The sequence below is a fragment of the Quercus suber genome, unplaced genomic scaffold (genome assembly GCF_002906115.3).
Source record: "Quercus suber isolate HL8 unplaced genomic scaffold, Cork oak 2.0 scaffold_195, whole genome shotgun sequence".
Lineage (NCBI taxonomy): Eukaryota > Viridiplantae > Streptophyta > Magnoliopsida > Fagales > Fagaceae > Quercus > Quercus suber.
Window position 1 is genome coordinate 985,206 of NW_027069653.1, and position 14,164 is coordinate 999,369.

A 14,164-nucleotide genomic window follows, 5' to 3' on the forward strand; every position below is an offset into this window, starting at 1 on the left:
GTGCAGAATGTTTATCCAGCGAGGAACTCATTAAGAAGCAAAGTATTCACAAGTATGAGGATTGCAAGGGACCATAAGATATGATCACTTCAGTTGCTATTCGTCTTCCTTATTGAGTTTGTTTACCTTTCCAAATGTAATCTTTTATTCAGGTACGAGGGATCTATAACAAGTCTCATGGTATTGAAAGAAAGAATGAGAATATCTACCTGCACTAGTGGGCCCTATCAAGTCACCTTAGCCTAGTGTTTCGGTCTAATTCGGTCCATTTCGAACCACTTTGGTCTACTATGTTCAATTTCAATCCACTTGGATCTATTCAGTCAACTTCGGTCCATTCAGCCCAATTCTGTTCATTATGGTCCATTTCAGTCAATTTCGATCCACTTGGTTCCATTTAGTCCATACTAGTCCATTTCAGACAACTTCGGTCTATTACGTTCAATTCCGATCCACTTGGCTCTATTCAGTCGACTTCAGTCCATTCTGTCCAATTCTGTCAATTACAATCAAATTCGGTCCATTTGGTCAATTTCATTCCACTTGGCTCCATTCGGTCCATTTTGGACCACTTTGGTCTATTATGTTCAATTTCAATCAACTTGGCTCTATTCCGTCTACTTTGTCCATTATAGTTTATTTCGGTCTTCAGTCCATTTGGTCAATTTTGATCCATTCAGTCCACTTTGGTCTATTTGGTCCATTTTGGACTAATTGACATTAAATAAATTCTTTCTGTATGTTGCATTTTCAGTTTTTTTTTTTATTTTTTTTATTTTTGGATGAAAAGTATGAAATTTTATCCTATTTGGGCCAAGTTTTTCAGTTTTGGGTTAAAAAATACAAATAAAATAGAAATTGGAAATTAGAGATACAAGCCCCAAAAAAAGCAATAAAGTGTTAAATATTCACAAGATTACCTTAAAATTCAAATTTCAATAATATAGGCACTATAGTTATATTTGGAAAGAAAAAAAAAAGGCTACAATTCTAAGCTTATATAATATTTTAAACTTAATACAACAAGTTACATGTGTTAAAGGAAATGAGGGGTGTACTTTTTTTTTTTTTAATAAATATTTTTAGATATGTTCAAATCAGTCAATTGATTATGGTATTATTGAAAAAAAATCATAAATCTTCTTTGTAGGGGTATTGGGCCCAGGAGCTCATTATCTATGTATATATTGGGCTTGAGGCCCAAGCCGAGAACAAGAGATCGTCCAAGAAGGAGTAGACATTGTCAAGGGAGTCCGTATTAGTAAATGAAGAAGTTAGTTTTGGTCATAATGGCCCAGGAGGGTGGGCATTGGATAAATGCATCCTCGGCTAACCAAAGTAGAGGTCCGAAAAGGTGGTCTACGGTTCAGGGAAACGTTCCAAGAAGTTCTGTTGGCATGGATAAGCATTGCAGAAACATAGGACAAGTGGGAGACCTAAAATATCTAAGGAAAATACTGCTAACACCGCATTAAATGCACTGCAGCTAACTCTCTGACCGCATTAATGTGGAAGTGATACCTAAACAGTGATTTTCAGCCTTACAACTACTACATAAAGACTTTAGAAGAGTGTTAATGAAACAAGTATCAAGACAAACCATCTTACCTACACGTGGAGACTAAAGATGAAAGGGGGAAAAAATATAAAAGAAGAAGAAAGCAATGAGAGATAGGGATCGAGAAACTAAGAGAAAAATACTGTAGCATCAAGAACTGACTATGTAATCAAATTTGAAAGAAATATGTAAAAACAGATCTCCTCGGACTTTATCGAGGACAATTTTCTTCAGCACAAACTTGTCTATCTTCATTCTCTTGTCATCTGAATCTACTTTAGTAGTTGTCCGAGTCATTAAAGCCCAGTTTTCCAACCCACTATCTACAAATTCATTGTTTTGGATTTTTTTGGGCCTAAGTCCATCTATTTTTTGGACTAGAGACTCAAATTTGGTCCTTACATTCTTCATTTATATAAAACAATATTATAATTATATAATTTAAATATTTGTATTAAATTATGTCTTTTAGATATTCCTATTGATTTTTGTTGTATGCAAAATATTTTATATGTTCCATTTAAAACTAAAAAATGGAACATACTTTTAAATACAAATTTTACATTATATTCTTATAAAATAATTATATTACATTTTTCCAAGTATCTCGTGAATTTGCAACTAGTTTCAATAATGCCCGATCTAGTATATGATTGAGTTATGTCTTCATTTCTTTTTGGATAACATTTCAATAACATATCACCTTCTCCAAATGCATGTTTGAGAAATGTTGCATTCTCCATCAGCTTGGAAATTTAGTCCCACGAAATTGTCTAAGATTGGCGCATGTTAAAAATATATCTACAAGCAAAATATTAGGGAATCTACAACGAACAAACTAAAAAATTCATATTGCTTTCTTGGACCATTACCTCATGGCTCATGCAAAGGACAACTGCAATCAGCTTAGTATCAAGGACATCAAGTATAAAATATACAAAAATTCCTAACATATAACATCTGAAACAAACTTCTTGTGTAACAATGTACAGTTGTAGAGCACAAGATAGTGTCAAAAAGTGAATCATTGGTGATACCCATTTTCTATGCCTTGAATAGAAGTCGTCTTGATAATTCTAAATTCTAATATATACCTTTCCTTCTTTTTTCCTCTGAGCATTTAAAGTCTTTAATTTGTGGTGCTTAAGCTCTATTCTGTTATCCTGTTTTATCTGCCTCAGTATCCTGAAAGGTGCTTCTTGAGTACTGTGAAGATAGCAAGGTGCAAGTCCCAGAGATGTAATTTTAACCTTTCCGCTCATAGAACGCCCGTGCACGAGGAGACACTAGTGCTGGTTTGGAACAGTAAGAAACTCTTGAGAACAGTGGTGAAGGAAAGACTCTAAATATTGACACTGATACGGAGCCTCCACTAAATAATTTGGTAAGGTCACATTAATAATGGGTTAAGTTTGTGGCACATATTATCCTAAACTGTAGCCTCACTAATTTTGTTCCTCTAAATGGTCTTGGTCTTGGTCTTGCCTTGCTTTGAGGTTTTGATAGATGAGTCCACTTGATTCAACTGGGCAAAAGGTAAGCCTATGGTCACGTGGATTGGATAACATGGTAGAATGATGGAGTGGGTTTGCGTTCAATACAAGGTTTAAATTTGCCAAGAAGAGAGAGAGAGAGAGAGAGAGAGGGAGTGTCATTCCTTCTGCTCTATTTCTTGACGATGTTCTGAACCTTCAAAGGGAAGGAAGGTAATGGGTAGGATTAATGTTGCTAATTATATATACATTTGAAAAAGTATCCTTGGAAGTGGGTAAAAAAAAACTAAATATGCACAATATCTGAAGTTCTTTCCTTAGATTGATTAATTAATGTACACACTAGAGGGTAGTCATTTTGTAACCTACATCTGGAATGTCAAAGTCACCTCCACTTGCATCACACAAATCTAGAGATATCTTCCGAAGCATTGGTAACTGTAATCATGATTAATGGAAGAAAATATGACATTAGTTGTTAAACTTGATTTCTCTGACAAGAAAGAAACAACAGTAGAGAACAGTGACACTGTAATGAGAGTATGAGAGTACCTTTGAAGCAGCATAAAAAATGAAGGCTTTCTGTATCCCAGGACCCTGAATAATGTTGGTTAGATTCCAGCCCAGCGAATAAGCAGTCAGTCAGTTATAAATCTCAAAGGTTCATAAACAGGAATTAGAATCCAAATTATCCAAACACAGTAAATTTATCTTTATCCTACTTGAGGTGAAAAAAAAAATATATCGACAACAATTGACATCATAAAGTTCCAACTTCAACATAAAATATTGTCACGGTACAAATTATGTATACAAATTGTACCCCAATGAATCTATGATTTGGCTAATCACAGCCTCAATTCTGTACATTATCTAGTCATAACAGTATCTATTCACCTGAAAGAATTATGATGAAAATTAACTAGGCTGATGACTAGCTATTTTCAAACTTCAAAAGCAATGATCTGGTCCTTATAGAAGACCCACACAACCACAGATAATTCATAGTTATAATGCTATAATAATTTAATTCTTATAATGAATAAACTGAACAAAGTTAACAAATTTAGCTTATTTCCAGGTCTGTCAATGCAATCACAAAGCCTATAGCAACCACATTGCGCAATCTTCACCATATTAAACAGGGCTCTTTACAATTCAAACTAAACCATAGACACAAAAGGATAATATAACTAAAGCTATAAACAATAGACAAGGAAGTTCCAAAACAAGCAATGAACAATGAATATATTTGTGTACCATGTTCCAATGGGAGCATGTGCAACAGTACATTAATTAGATCCATTCATCTGAACATTAACTAGACCTGTATCCAAGATGCAAGAAAAAGAGCAGTAAAAGAAGGCTCACGTTATGACGCAGCACATTATGTCATCACATTTGGAAACATACATGAGCACTAAAAGAGAAGAAAATAATAATGCAACAACAAAATCATTCGTATGTTTTTTTTTTTTTTTTTGAGGTGGATGGGGTGGCTTGGATCAATTGTTATCAAAACAGAGTAAGCATTTTAGCTTAAAGCATCTTACAACCAATGTTAGAGCTTTATTCAAGGTTTTCTAAGGCTATATAGACCAACGTTTCTTTCTTGTTTTCCCTTATTTTTATTTTTCATGTTTTTTTTGTCCGGCAACTCAAGAAGAGCAAGAAGAAGAAGAAGACAGCAGGTGCTTTAACCACTACTCATCTACATCAGAAGCACTTTTGAACGTTTTAGTTGGAACTCTTGCAATTTTTGTATTTGATTTCTTGACCTTGTACACTCCGTGTGTACTAGGGTGTTCCTTTTTTATATCAATAAAACTTATTACTTATCAAAAAAGAATGTTTTAGTTGGAAGGATCTGTACCAAATTTTAGCATAATAAAAAAAAGGATTTCAGTATACATTTAAAAGAAAAGAGAGAATAAAAAACCTCTAGATGGATAGAAATCAAGCCTGGGCATCCATGTGAGGTAATCTTTTGAGAATCTGTGATAAAGGCCAAAAGATAGGGTAGTAAAACATATCAATTACCATCCAACAACTAGAAATGAATATGACCATTATTTCAAATCTGCTATAAAGATACGCTAAGCATAGATAAAATATAGAGAAAAAGAGATATGTCTACCATGCAGCAATAAAAAGAACCAATTAATGATGGGTCTCATACTCTCTCATTTGCTTCTTGTTGATATTTGAACTCGAATCATGAAACAACAATAAGAGGATTCAAGAACATGAAATTTATGCAGAATAATGCAAATTTTACTTTACAAACAATGACTCCTGACCTGAATTGAGAAGCTTACATCCCAGCAAGGAAAGCTCAACCAAGGTTGCACAATTCTGAGTCAAAATAACTAGATCATTATTGGTCATCCTAGGGGTTACTCTTTCAAGCCTCAATTTCCTCAGATTTTGCATAGAGAGGCTGAAGCTTAACATAGATATATCACCAAGGCAATAGCACAATGCCAACACTCCTAAATTTCTCAAATACGCCAAGATGTTCATTATGACAGTTTCAGAGATGGCCTGTAAAGAACCCAGATCACGAAATAAAGTCACAGCCAGAATAAATAAGTGTATTTCAATTCACAAGAAAAAAAAGGATTGTAAATATGCTACTTGATAAGTTATACTGATCTCAGTCATATGAGAGGTTATGAGACAATCTATTACGCAGGAGAAAGTAAGTTTGTCTTGTTCTGAAAAAAGAAAAAAAGTGCAAGAAAGGGCCTATCAATCATCCTAAACAAAAGAATATCTCCATGTGTCGTACTGTTTCAACCATATGAGATATATTGTCTGATCAATTTTTCTCCAGAGAATCAGAACACACAGTGAGCATAATTACTGTGAAGTAGTTATCCCAGACAGGGAAGCATGCCCTTGTAGTGAACAGAACCTACTGCATGTGTCAATCCCCTAATTCAATAACAAGTATCACGTAAAAGAATCCCCATTTTTGTTATAAAGAAGAATCTCGAATTTCAAAGAAAATTAATACCTGAAAATGAAGAATTACTGACTCTAGCATAGGACAAGCTGCAGGTAGTCGTTTCAGTGCATCTTCACCTAATGATCCACCTAAACCCACAGTCATTGACCTTAGTGACATAATTGCAGGTTGGAGAGCTTCCAGAGAGAGATAAGAAAATCCCCATCCTGAAGTAATTTCTTCCAATTTGCAATTGCCTAACTCAAGATACAAATCTTTATACAAGTAATAATTTTCTCCCCCCGAGGTGTTACTTTCCTGTCGAAATATATTTCTGCAGCCCCTCACATTCAAGCACTTTAAACCTGGATTTCCATGGACAACATAAGCTAATGCAGCTGCAGAAACCTGAAATTTTACAAGCACAATAACCCTGGGTTAAGAAAAAACAGGATGTTTAATAATTAGTACATCATCACCATGGTTGCAGCAACAAGAACAAGGAGACTTAAAAACACATGATCTTTCTATTTGGTCAGTGGTGTCAGATGCTGAAGCTTAATATCTCTCTTCCTTCACTCAAATTCAATAGAAATTTTTTGGGGTTTGTCACATCTAAAGCCTTAACCTTGATTGTCTACATAGACTGGAAATACAAAGAGAACACATGAGTGCCTAAAGAAGAATCAAACTTAAAGCCAAGAAAACAAACACACTTCTTTTTTTATATGCATCTTTCACAAGGACAGCATGCTCTATTTAATGGATTGGATTGGAGGGGCTGATAGATAGTAGCTCTATAGGACCAGCTGACCCAACAAACCATTAGACATGATTCTTCTTCGCACGAATACAAGATGTATTTTACAGTAGGGAACAATTAGGTTGAAAATTAAAACCATTTTGTTTCCTAGTCCAAAATAAAATAATTAGAATAATCTGGTAGGTCAATTTTTCCGTAGTTTGGGATTAAGGCTGCCTAGGTCAGATGTATTTGACATGCTGTATCTACTAATTCTATTTTCAGATTCAAACTAGCTAATATTCGTAAATTTTATGGTCATTGACTGAGTAATTCTTTACATCAGGATGAATATACAATACAATACATATACAATGCAGGGTCAAAAATATATAATACATTCATATACTCTCCAGGGGAAAATGGGGAAAAAATCAGGTTCCATAAATCATGACTAACCATGATATTAGAAATATCAAGCATCTCCAATGAAGAACCTGAGAAACAATGCAGAGCATGGTCAACAAGCCGAGTATCCCTCAAGCAAAGACTCTTCAGCATTTTTGTTTGAGATAGAAGCTCTAAAAGAGATGTTTCGTCAACACCTACAAAAAAAATTATACATATGTCTCAAGTACATCTTTAAGCATCATAACTTCTAAACTACTTTCTCTAAACCAACTATGAAAATAACTGAACATGAAAACCCTAATCCCAATTGATTGGATTTGGTTTTTTTTTTTGATAGATAATAGAACTTTTATCGAAAAAAAGAACATTGTTCATGATGATGAACACTATGGACATGAAAAAGATACAAAAAGCTCAAGAACTAAAGCTAACAGCTAACAAATTGTAGAAAGCAGAAATTGAAATACATTGTGTACGACCCCACTGAAATAAAGTACCGAAAAGAAGATGTTTTAAAAGATCTAAAAATCTCTCATTATCTTCAAAGATACAGTAATTACACATGCCATCTGAACATTTTATGGTTTCTAAGGTCATTTCTTCTGTTGAATGATAATCAATCACATTTTTCCTGATGTGAGTTCTTTCAAGTAATAGGCGCCTCAAGATTTTGAAAAGGCCACATAGATTGAGGGTCAAGGCGGCAAAAAAAGACATCAAAATTCATGAAATAACAAAATATGGAAACCCAAAGAAAGCAAAAGGCAAGAAAGGGGGAATTTAGCTAACCCAGAGCAGTTAACATAAAGCTTTGTTGAGTTAATTGAAGTACAGGCTTTCATCAAGCAAGTGCGCCAGATTTCCCTCACTCTTAATTGTTACTTCTATTCAGGCTTTTATTTAAAGGCAGAAAATTACATCAGTACCTTACTACATTATCAATCAATCCTGGAATGGAACTCCATAATTTCACCAATGTTAATAAATAAATAAATAAATATATATATATATATATATATATATATAAAAAGCGGTATGGTATTGTTAAATTTCGAGAATTTGCAATTTTATTCCTTGCCCTCCCACAATTAAGTAATTAGAAAGTAAAGGATTAAAAATCTTGACTATGAAGGAAGTTTACTTCAATGAAAATATAGCCAGATTATGGCCATGGTCCTTAACTCGTCTGAGTTAAATTCATCAGGTATTATGTGGGTGACCAGCTGTTCCCATGGAGTATTTGATGAGCACAGGCTATGGCCTACTCTTAATTGTTCTCTACAGAAAGAATTGGTGAATCACAGGAATTTTGGTAGGGGAAGGAATATCATATTTTGAAAAGAACCCTATTTAATGCAGAGAATTTGGTTGAGAGGATTAAAAGGATGTTTGAGGCAAGGAGCAAGCACATTGTCAAGACACTACATTTCTGGGTTTCAGTGAATTATTCATTGATTTCATTCAGAGCTTTTGGTTCTTTTTTAGTTTTATAGATAATTTAAATTTTTAGAATTGATGCAATTTTTTCATGAGTTTTCCTTGGTAAACTTCCTGTCCACTCAGGATCAACCACCTTAGAAAGACATATTAAAAAAAAAAAAGCCAATAAAAAGGAAAATAAAAACAATTATATTTCCAATCTGACAGAATTTTTAACAGAGAGAATAACATGTAGTAAATAACACTCACTCTTGCAGCCACCAATATGCAGCTTTTGGAGATTAGATATCAAAGAATTATGATTCCATCCCAAATCATCAGCCAAAGAGTTACCATAATTAGAAGAAATACCAGAGCAAAGAGCTAGAACTGAATTTTTCCCAAAAGAAGTATCGCATACTACAATTGAATGTAGTTTCATACAATTGCATATAAGATTTGAAATGCCAACATCTGTCACCGATATACACCCTTTCAGGTTCAGATCATGCAAGGAAGCACAAAATTTTGAAATATACTGGAGATCCAAGTCTGGCATAAACATTGAAAGAAATGGTCAGTAGGGTAGTGTATTCCCCCCACCCCCTTCTTCTCAAAAAAATTATAATTAAAAAAAAAAAAATCCAACCCAAAGGGGTATCACTATCAGCTAGGGACCACATTTCATGAAGTGGAGATACCTGATCAATGAAAGTGAGGGTTGAATTGGCTCTAAGGTGAGGCATACATGATTTTGATAAGTGTATGTTAGTACTTTTATCCACATTATTTACAAACCAGCCCACCGTCATCATCATATTTTCAAGTTTCATAGTTTCCTCCTTTTCTGTCCATTTTGGGCAGATACAGAAATGTGCCGGGTAGAGAATACATCCCTCCAATTCCCCCCCAAAGCATGAAGTTATATTCAAGACCATTGTCAGTAATTGAAGATCTATTTACTCAAATATTTCTACTGAATTTCTTCTATGGAAAATTACACATATATATACAATTTTTTGACAATGGCTTGGTGTTTCTCAACAATAAGAATGGAAGTTAAAAGGTTGTAAGATACAAGATGAGGGGGATCACCAGTAATCTTTGCATGAGCACTGGCCATTGGAAAAGCAATGAAACCCTGAAGAATCTCTTAGAAATATTTCTCTCTTGGTAACAACAGAAACATGCTTCAAGAATGTGTGGCAGTCCCCACAAAGAAGGATGTTCTTCACAATCCGAATAGGTTTTCCTGGCCTGCTCATCAGAAGCCCGTAAGTTGCTGCTAGTTTTGCACTGTGATTGAACAAGAAATCCTTCTTTTGATGCTCCTCTACATCATGAAGAACAAAGCTTGCGTCTGGCACATACCCAGCTTTTAGACATTCTAAGATCAGAATTTCTAATCCACTATAGATGTCTTTTGTTTGGGGATGAGATTTATCTCTTGCGTAGAAATAATGTATCTTGTTCTGAAAAATGATCCAACTTCGACCTGGGTGTTTCCGGAAGCCCATATCTCTCATATTCTCTCTAACCATTTCAGAGCAGTGCCATCTCCCAGATGCAGAATACAGATTTGATACAAGTATGTAGGTGGATGGATCTTTCGGCTCGAGAGCAAGAATGCGCTTTGCAACCCGTTTTCCAATGGTTGTATTTAAATGGATTCTACAACTATCAAGCAAGGCTCGCCAAACAGAGGCGTGGGGCTCAAAAGGCATTGTACTGATCATCTCCTCTGCTTCTTCCAGTAGACCCCAGTAACCCAAAACTCCAACCAAGGATGCATAATGGTCTGAAGAGGGCTCAATGTCATAAACGCTTTTCAATGATGAAAACAGGCTACGGCAATCATCAACTAAATTGGAGTTAGTGTGCCTGTAAGCTGAAATGGTCAAAACAAAGGTAACATTGTCTGGTTTTGTGCCTATCTTCTTCATTTTTGACCAGAGGGCCAAGGCCTCATCACCCTGCCTGTGGAAAAGATGGCCAGCAAGCAAACCATTCCATGAAACTGTGTTGTGTGTAGGCATATTATTGAATATCTTAATTGCATCATCCATGTTCCAACACTTAGAATACATGGTAAGCAAGGCATTTCCAACCATTAAATCAGATAAAAAACCAGATTTGAGAGCATGGCAATGTATTTGCTTTCCCATGTTATGATATCCTATATTTCCACAGAGACCAAGTACTGAAGTTGATGCAACTTCATCCACAACCATTGTTCCCTCGGATTGACTAATGTTGAATAGAGAAATTGCCTCATCTGGCTGCCCATTTCGAGCATAACCACATATCATTGATGTCCAAATCACAGAGGTATCCTGGTCAAATGACCACCGTCTGAATATCTTTTCAGCATCTTCCATCCTTCCACACTTTGTACACATATCAAGCAGCGCTGCTTCAATACAAGCATTTGATCCAAAACCAATCTTGAGAATGAACCCATGAATCTGCTCACTAATTTTGCGATCCATGAGCAATCCACAAGCACTAAGAACACTTGTCAAAGTGAATTCTGTTAAGTCTACACCTTCCTCCACCATTTTTATAAATAATTCCAGTGTCCTTGACCCTTGGCCATTTCGACACAATCCTGTCAAAAGAGCATTATAAGAAAAAGAATTCCTTTCTGGCATCTTATCAAATACCTCCACAGCCAACTCCACCAAACCAAAGTCCATATATGCTGTAATCACTTCCGTCCAAGTGATCATATCTCTTATGGGCATCCTCTCAAACAAAGCTGCCACATCTTTCACACCCCCACCACAGTTTGTGTAGAACCCAATAAGCGCATTGTTGACACTCAGATTTGCCTCCAGCCCTACCTTGATTGCATGGGCATGCACTTCTTGGCCTTTCATTATAGAAGCACTGCCAGTACAGGCAGTCAAAAGGGTAGAAACTGTAAAATGGTCAACTCTAAGCCCATCATTTCTCTGCATATCACGAAACAATTCAAATGCCTTATCATACATAAACTCACTTACCATACACGATATAACAGTATTCCACGACGCAATGTCTCTGTGCAGCATTTCATCGAACAATTTGAGCACAAATAAGAAACACCCACATTTACCATACAACCCCATAAGCGCATTCGAAACAAAAACAGAGTCTTCCAAAACCCCAAGTTTAATTATCATAGCATGAACTTGTAAACCCAGTTGTAAATCCAAAATCCGAATGCAGGCAGTCAAAATTGCAACAAAGGTATACTCGTTAGGCTCAATACCTGAATCCCTCATTCGAAAGAAAAGCTCCACCGCCTCGTGTTCTCGATTCGACTTCGAAAACCCAGATATCAACGCCGTATAAGACACCACATTGGGGCACGAAAGGCCGAGGAAAACATTGTAAGCTTCAGAGAGAAGACCCAGCTTGAGATATGCGGAAATGAGAGCATTGCTGAGATGGGTGTGCTCTTGGAGCTTGAGAATGCACGCGTGGACAGCGCTCACGAGCTGGGCGTCGCTGTAGCGAGCTGAGAGGCGAAGCAAATCAAATAAGGTATCAACGAGAGAGTTTTGTGCGTCGTTTGGTGATGAAGAAGAGCCACAGGAAGACTCGGAGGGCAAAAGGGTTGGTGTTAAAGAAAGTGGTTGGGTTGGGGAAGTGGAGAATCGGGGTCGGTGGTGGTGAGTTTTGCGAAGCTTGAAGTTGGAGAGTGAAGAGAATGGTGGTGGTGGTGGTGGAGTTTTGGGAAAGAGGAAGATTGGGCTATGGGGCGGAGAGGAAGAGAGAAGAGACTGTGGGAAACAGTAAAAAGAAGTGGCGGTTGCGGCGGTGGTGGTGGTGGTTGTGGCAGTGAGAGAGGGAGTGGATTGAATAACGGTGGCCATGAATTGTGAATATACAGGGCGCCAAATATATTCACGGATTGACATCCCCTGCAATAGCACAAATCCCAGCCTTCCATTTAATCCAATGGCTAATTATTTTGACACCTCACCCGTCCAGTTTGTTATTTATAATTTCTTTAATGGTATTAGACCTTTTTGGATTTAATTTATAGTCACTATGGTTACATTTTTTTTAATAATTTGCATTACTTCCACATCTCAACTGAAAACCATAACAGCTTATTACTGTGCTTTGGGCATGGCTGAATATGCTGTGATTAAATTTCTGTTTGATGATGAGCTTGTGTGCCCTTGGTGTAAATATGTATTACTACGCTTATAGCTTTTTTTTGGATTTGAAACCAGTGAATGGTTGTTGATGGGCTTTTCATGTATTAGTGTAAAAAAATTTGCCGTGGACGAGTGTAGTAATCTTCTTGTTGTTTTTTCCCCTTTGCTTTGATTTTTGTTATTGCCTTGCTTGTTATTTTTATTGTTGTTGTTACCTCTTGAGCAATTTTAGGAGTTTTATTTTTTCTTTGACATAAACTGGAAATTCTATTTCTTGGTCATGAGCTATTCTAAAAATCCTTATGAAGATTTTTTCTTTTGTCCAAATTTTTCTTTAAGTGCGTGTTATTTTCCTAAATTGGATTGACCATGCACTATGCAGCAAGGTATTATTCTGGTAGGATAATATGTTTGGCCTGTTGTAGTTCATTTTATACATATAATCTATGGCTCTTGACAGATGAAAGAGGAATTTTTTTGCTGTCTTGAATTGTTACTAATGAATTACATATTTTTATATGTTTGTTAGTGCATGCCCAAAATATTCTAGGTTCTTGTTCAAAATTATCTTCCAACATTTGGTGATTTTATTTTTCTTTTAATAAAACGTTAAGTTGTAGAATTGAAAGAGTAAATTAAATTAAATTAAACTGAAACAGAAAAATGGTTTGGAGTTGTTTGTGTGGTGCTAAATTGCACTGAGTTGTAGAACTTGTGTTCTTTATTGCATGGTGCAATTTGCCGGAGCACAATCCAACGTATCTGACACAGGCACCATGTTAATTGGGACTTGAAAATGCATTACCAAGCCCGTTTGTTGGAAGAGGCATCTCATTGAGTAGTTCACGAAGCCATCCTTTCTCAAAGTATGTGCAACCTACCAAAAAGTCTACATATACAAAAAAAAAAAAAAAATTCACATATGTAGATGTGACAAATTGTTAATGGTGGATAAAAAAAATGATATTAGTGATGGGCCTAGATAAGAACTTATAAAAGCTTGTCAACTCAACTATTGTGAAAAATGTTATGAAATTGTGTATGTAGCATTGCTTGAAACCTAGGTATATGTATATTCCACATGTTGTAAGAGGGGGTTCATGGAGCAACTAGTCCACAAGGCCGACCCTAGGCCTAGGGCCCCCTACTAGAGAAAGGCCCCAATTTTTGGGGCAAAATTTGATATATCTAAAAAAAAAAAAAAAAAAAATTAGAGATATAGGAAAAAAATTAGTTTTATAATTTTCTTCTACTTTTAAAAAGTTCCAAAGTATTGAGTAACGCTAGAGATAATACAACTTTAGATATATAAGTCTTACAAATAGAGTAATGCTATAGTTTTACAAACTATTTTACAACATTTTTACAAACTGTTGTTGTGATCAACTTCTTACTTGTTCTCATCTAAGCCCACCGATAACATCATTTTTTTATTTATCT

The 14,164-nt window shown here is 35.7% G+C and overlaps 2 protein-coding genes and 1 long non-coding RNA gene across 3 annotated transcripts; all 3 read right to left on the bottom strand.

The window, feature by feature from the left end:
- Positions 1–3,344: 3,344 nt before the first annotated feature.
- On the bottom strand, positions 3,345–4,511 carry LOC136069894 (uncharacterized). Its single transcript, XR_010631101.1, has 2 exons — positions 3,604–4,511; positions 3,345–3,489 (listed from the first exon to the last, which is right to left on the bottom strand). It is a non-coding gene; the product is annotated as an uncharacterized LOC136069894 (long non-coding RNA).
- Positions 4,512–5,325: 814 nt separating this feature from the next.
- LOC111997452 (BTB/POZ domain-containing protein FBL11-like) lies at positions 5,326–9,132 on the bottom strand. Its single transcript, XM_065778998.1, has 4 exons — positions 8,844–9,132; positions 7,203–7,348; positions 6,071–6,409; positions 5,326–5,595 (listed from the first exon to the last, which is right to left on the bottom strand). The coding sequence occupies exons 1-4, from the start codon at positions 9,130–9,132 to the stop codon at positions 5,326–5,328; spliced, it is 1,044 nt and encodes a 347-aa protein (XP_065635070.1).
- A 399-nt stretch (positions 9,133–9,531) lies between these two features.
- LOC136060982 (pentatricopeptide repeat-containing protein At5g03800-like) lies at positions 9,532–12,519 on the bottom strand. The gene has a single exon (XM_024029538.2). It carries the CDS (start codon positions 12,476–12,478, stop codon positions 9,665–9,667), a length of 2,814 nt encoding a protein of 937 aa, XP_023885306.2. The 5' UTR covers positions 12,479–12,519; the 3' UTR covers positions 9,532–9,664.
- Between the last annotated feature and the right edge of the window lie 1,645 nt (positions 12,520–14,164).

Bases quoted from the DNA above. Each gene is read 5' to 3' on its own strand.
- LOC111997452 (XM_065778998.1), bottom strand. From the start codon at position 9,132: ATGCCAGACTTGGATCTCCAGTATATTTCAAAATTTTGTGCTTCCTTG. The intron at 6,410-7,202 runs GTTAGTCATGAT...GTAAAATTTCAG, and splicing joins TTGATATTTCTAATATCATG to GTTTCTGCAGCTGCATTAGC. The intron at 5,596-6,070 runs GTATTAATTTTC...GGTTCTTTACAG, and splicing joins CAGTAATTCTTCATTTTCAG to GCCATCTCTGAAACTGTCAT.
- LOC136060982 (XM_024029538.2), bottom strand. From the start codon at position 12,478: ATGTCAATCCGTGAATATATTTGGCGCCCTGTATATTCACAATTCATG.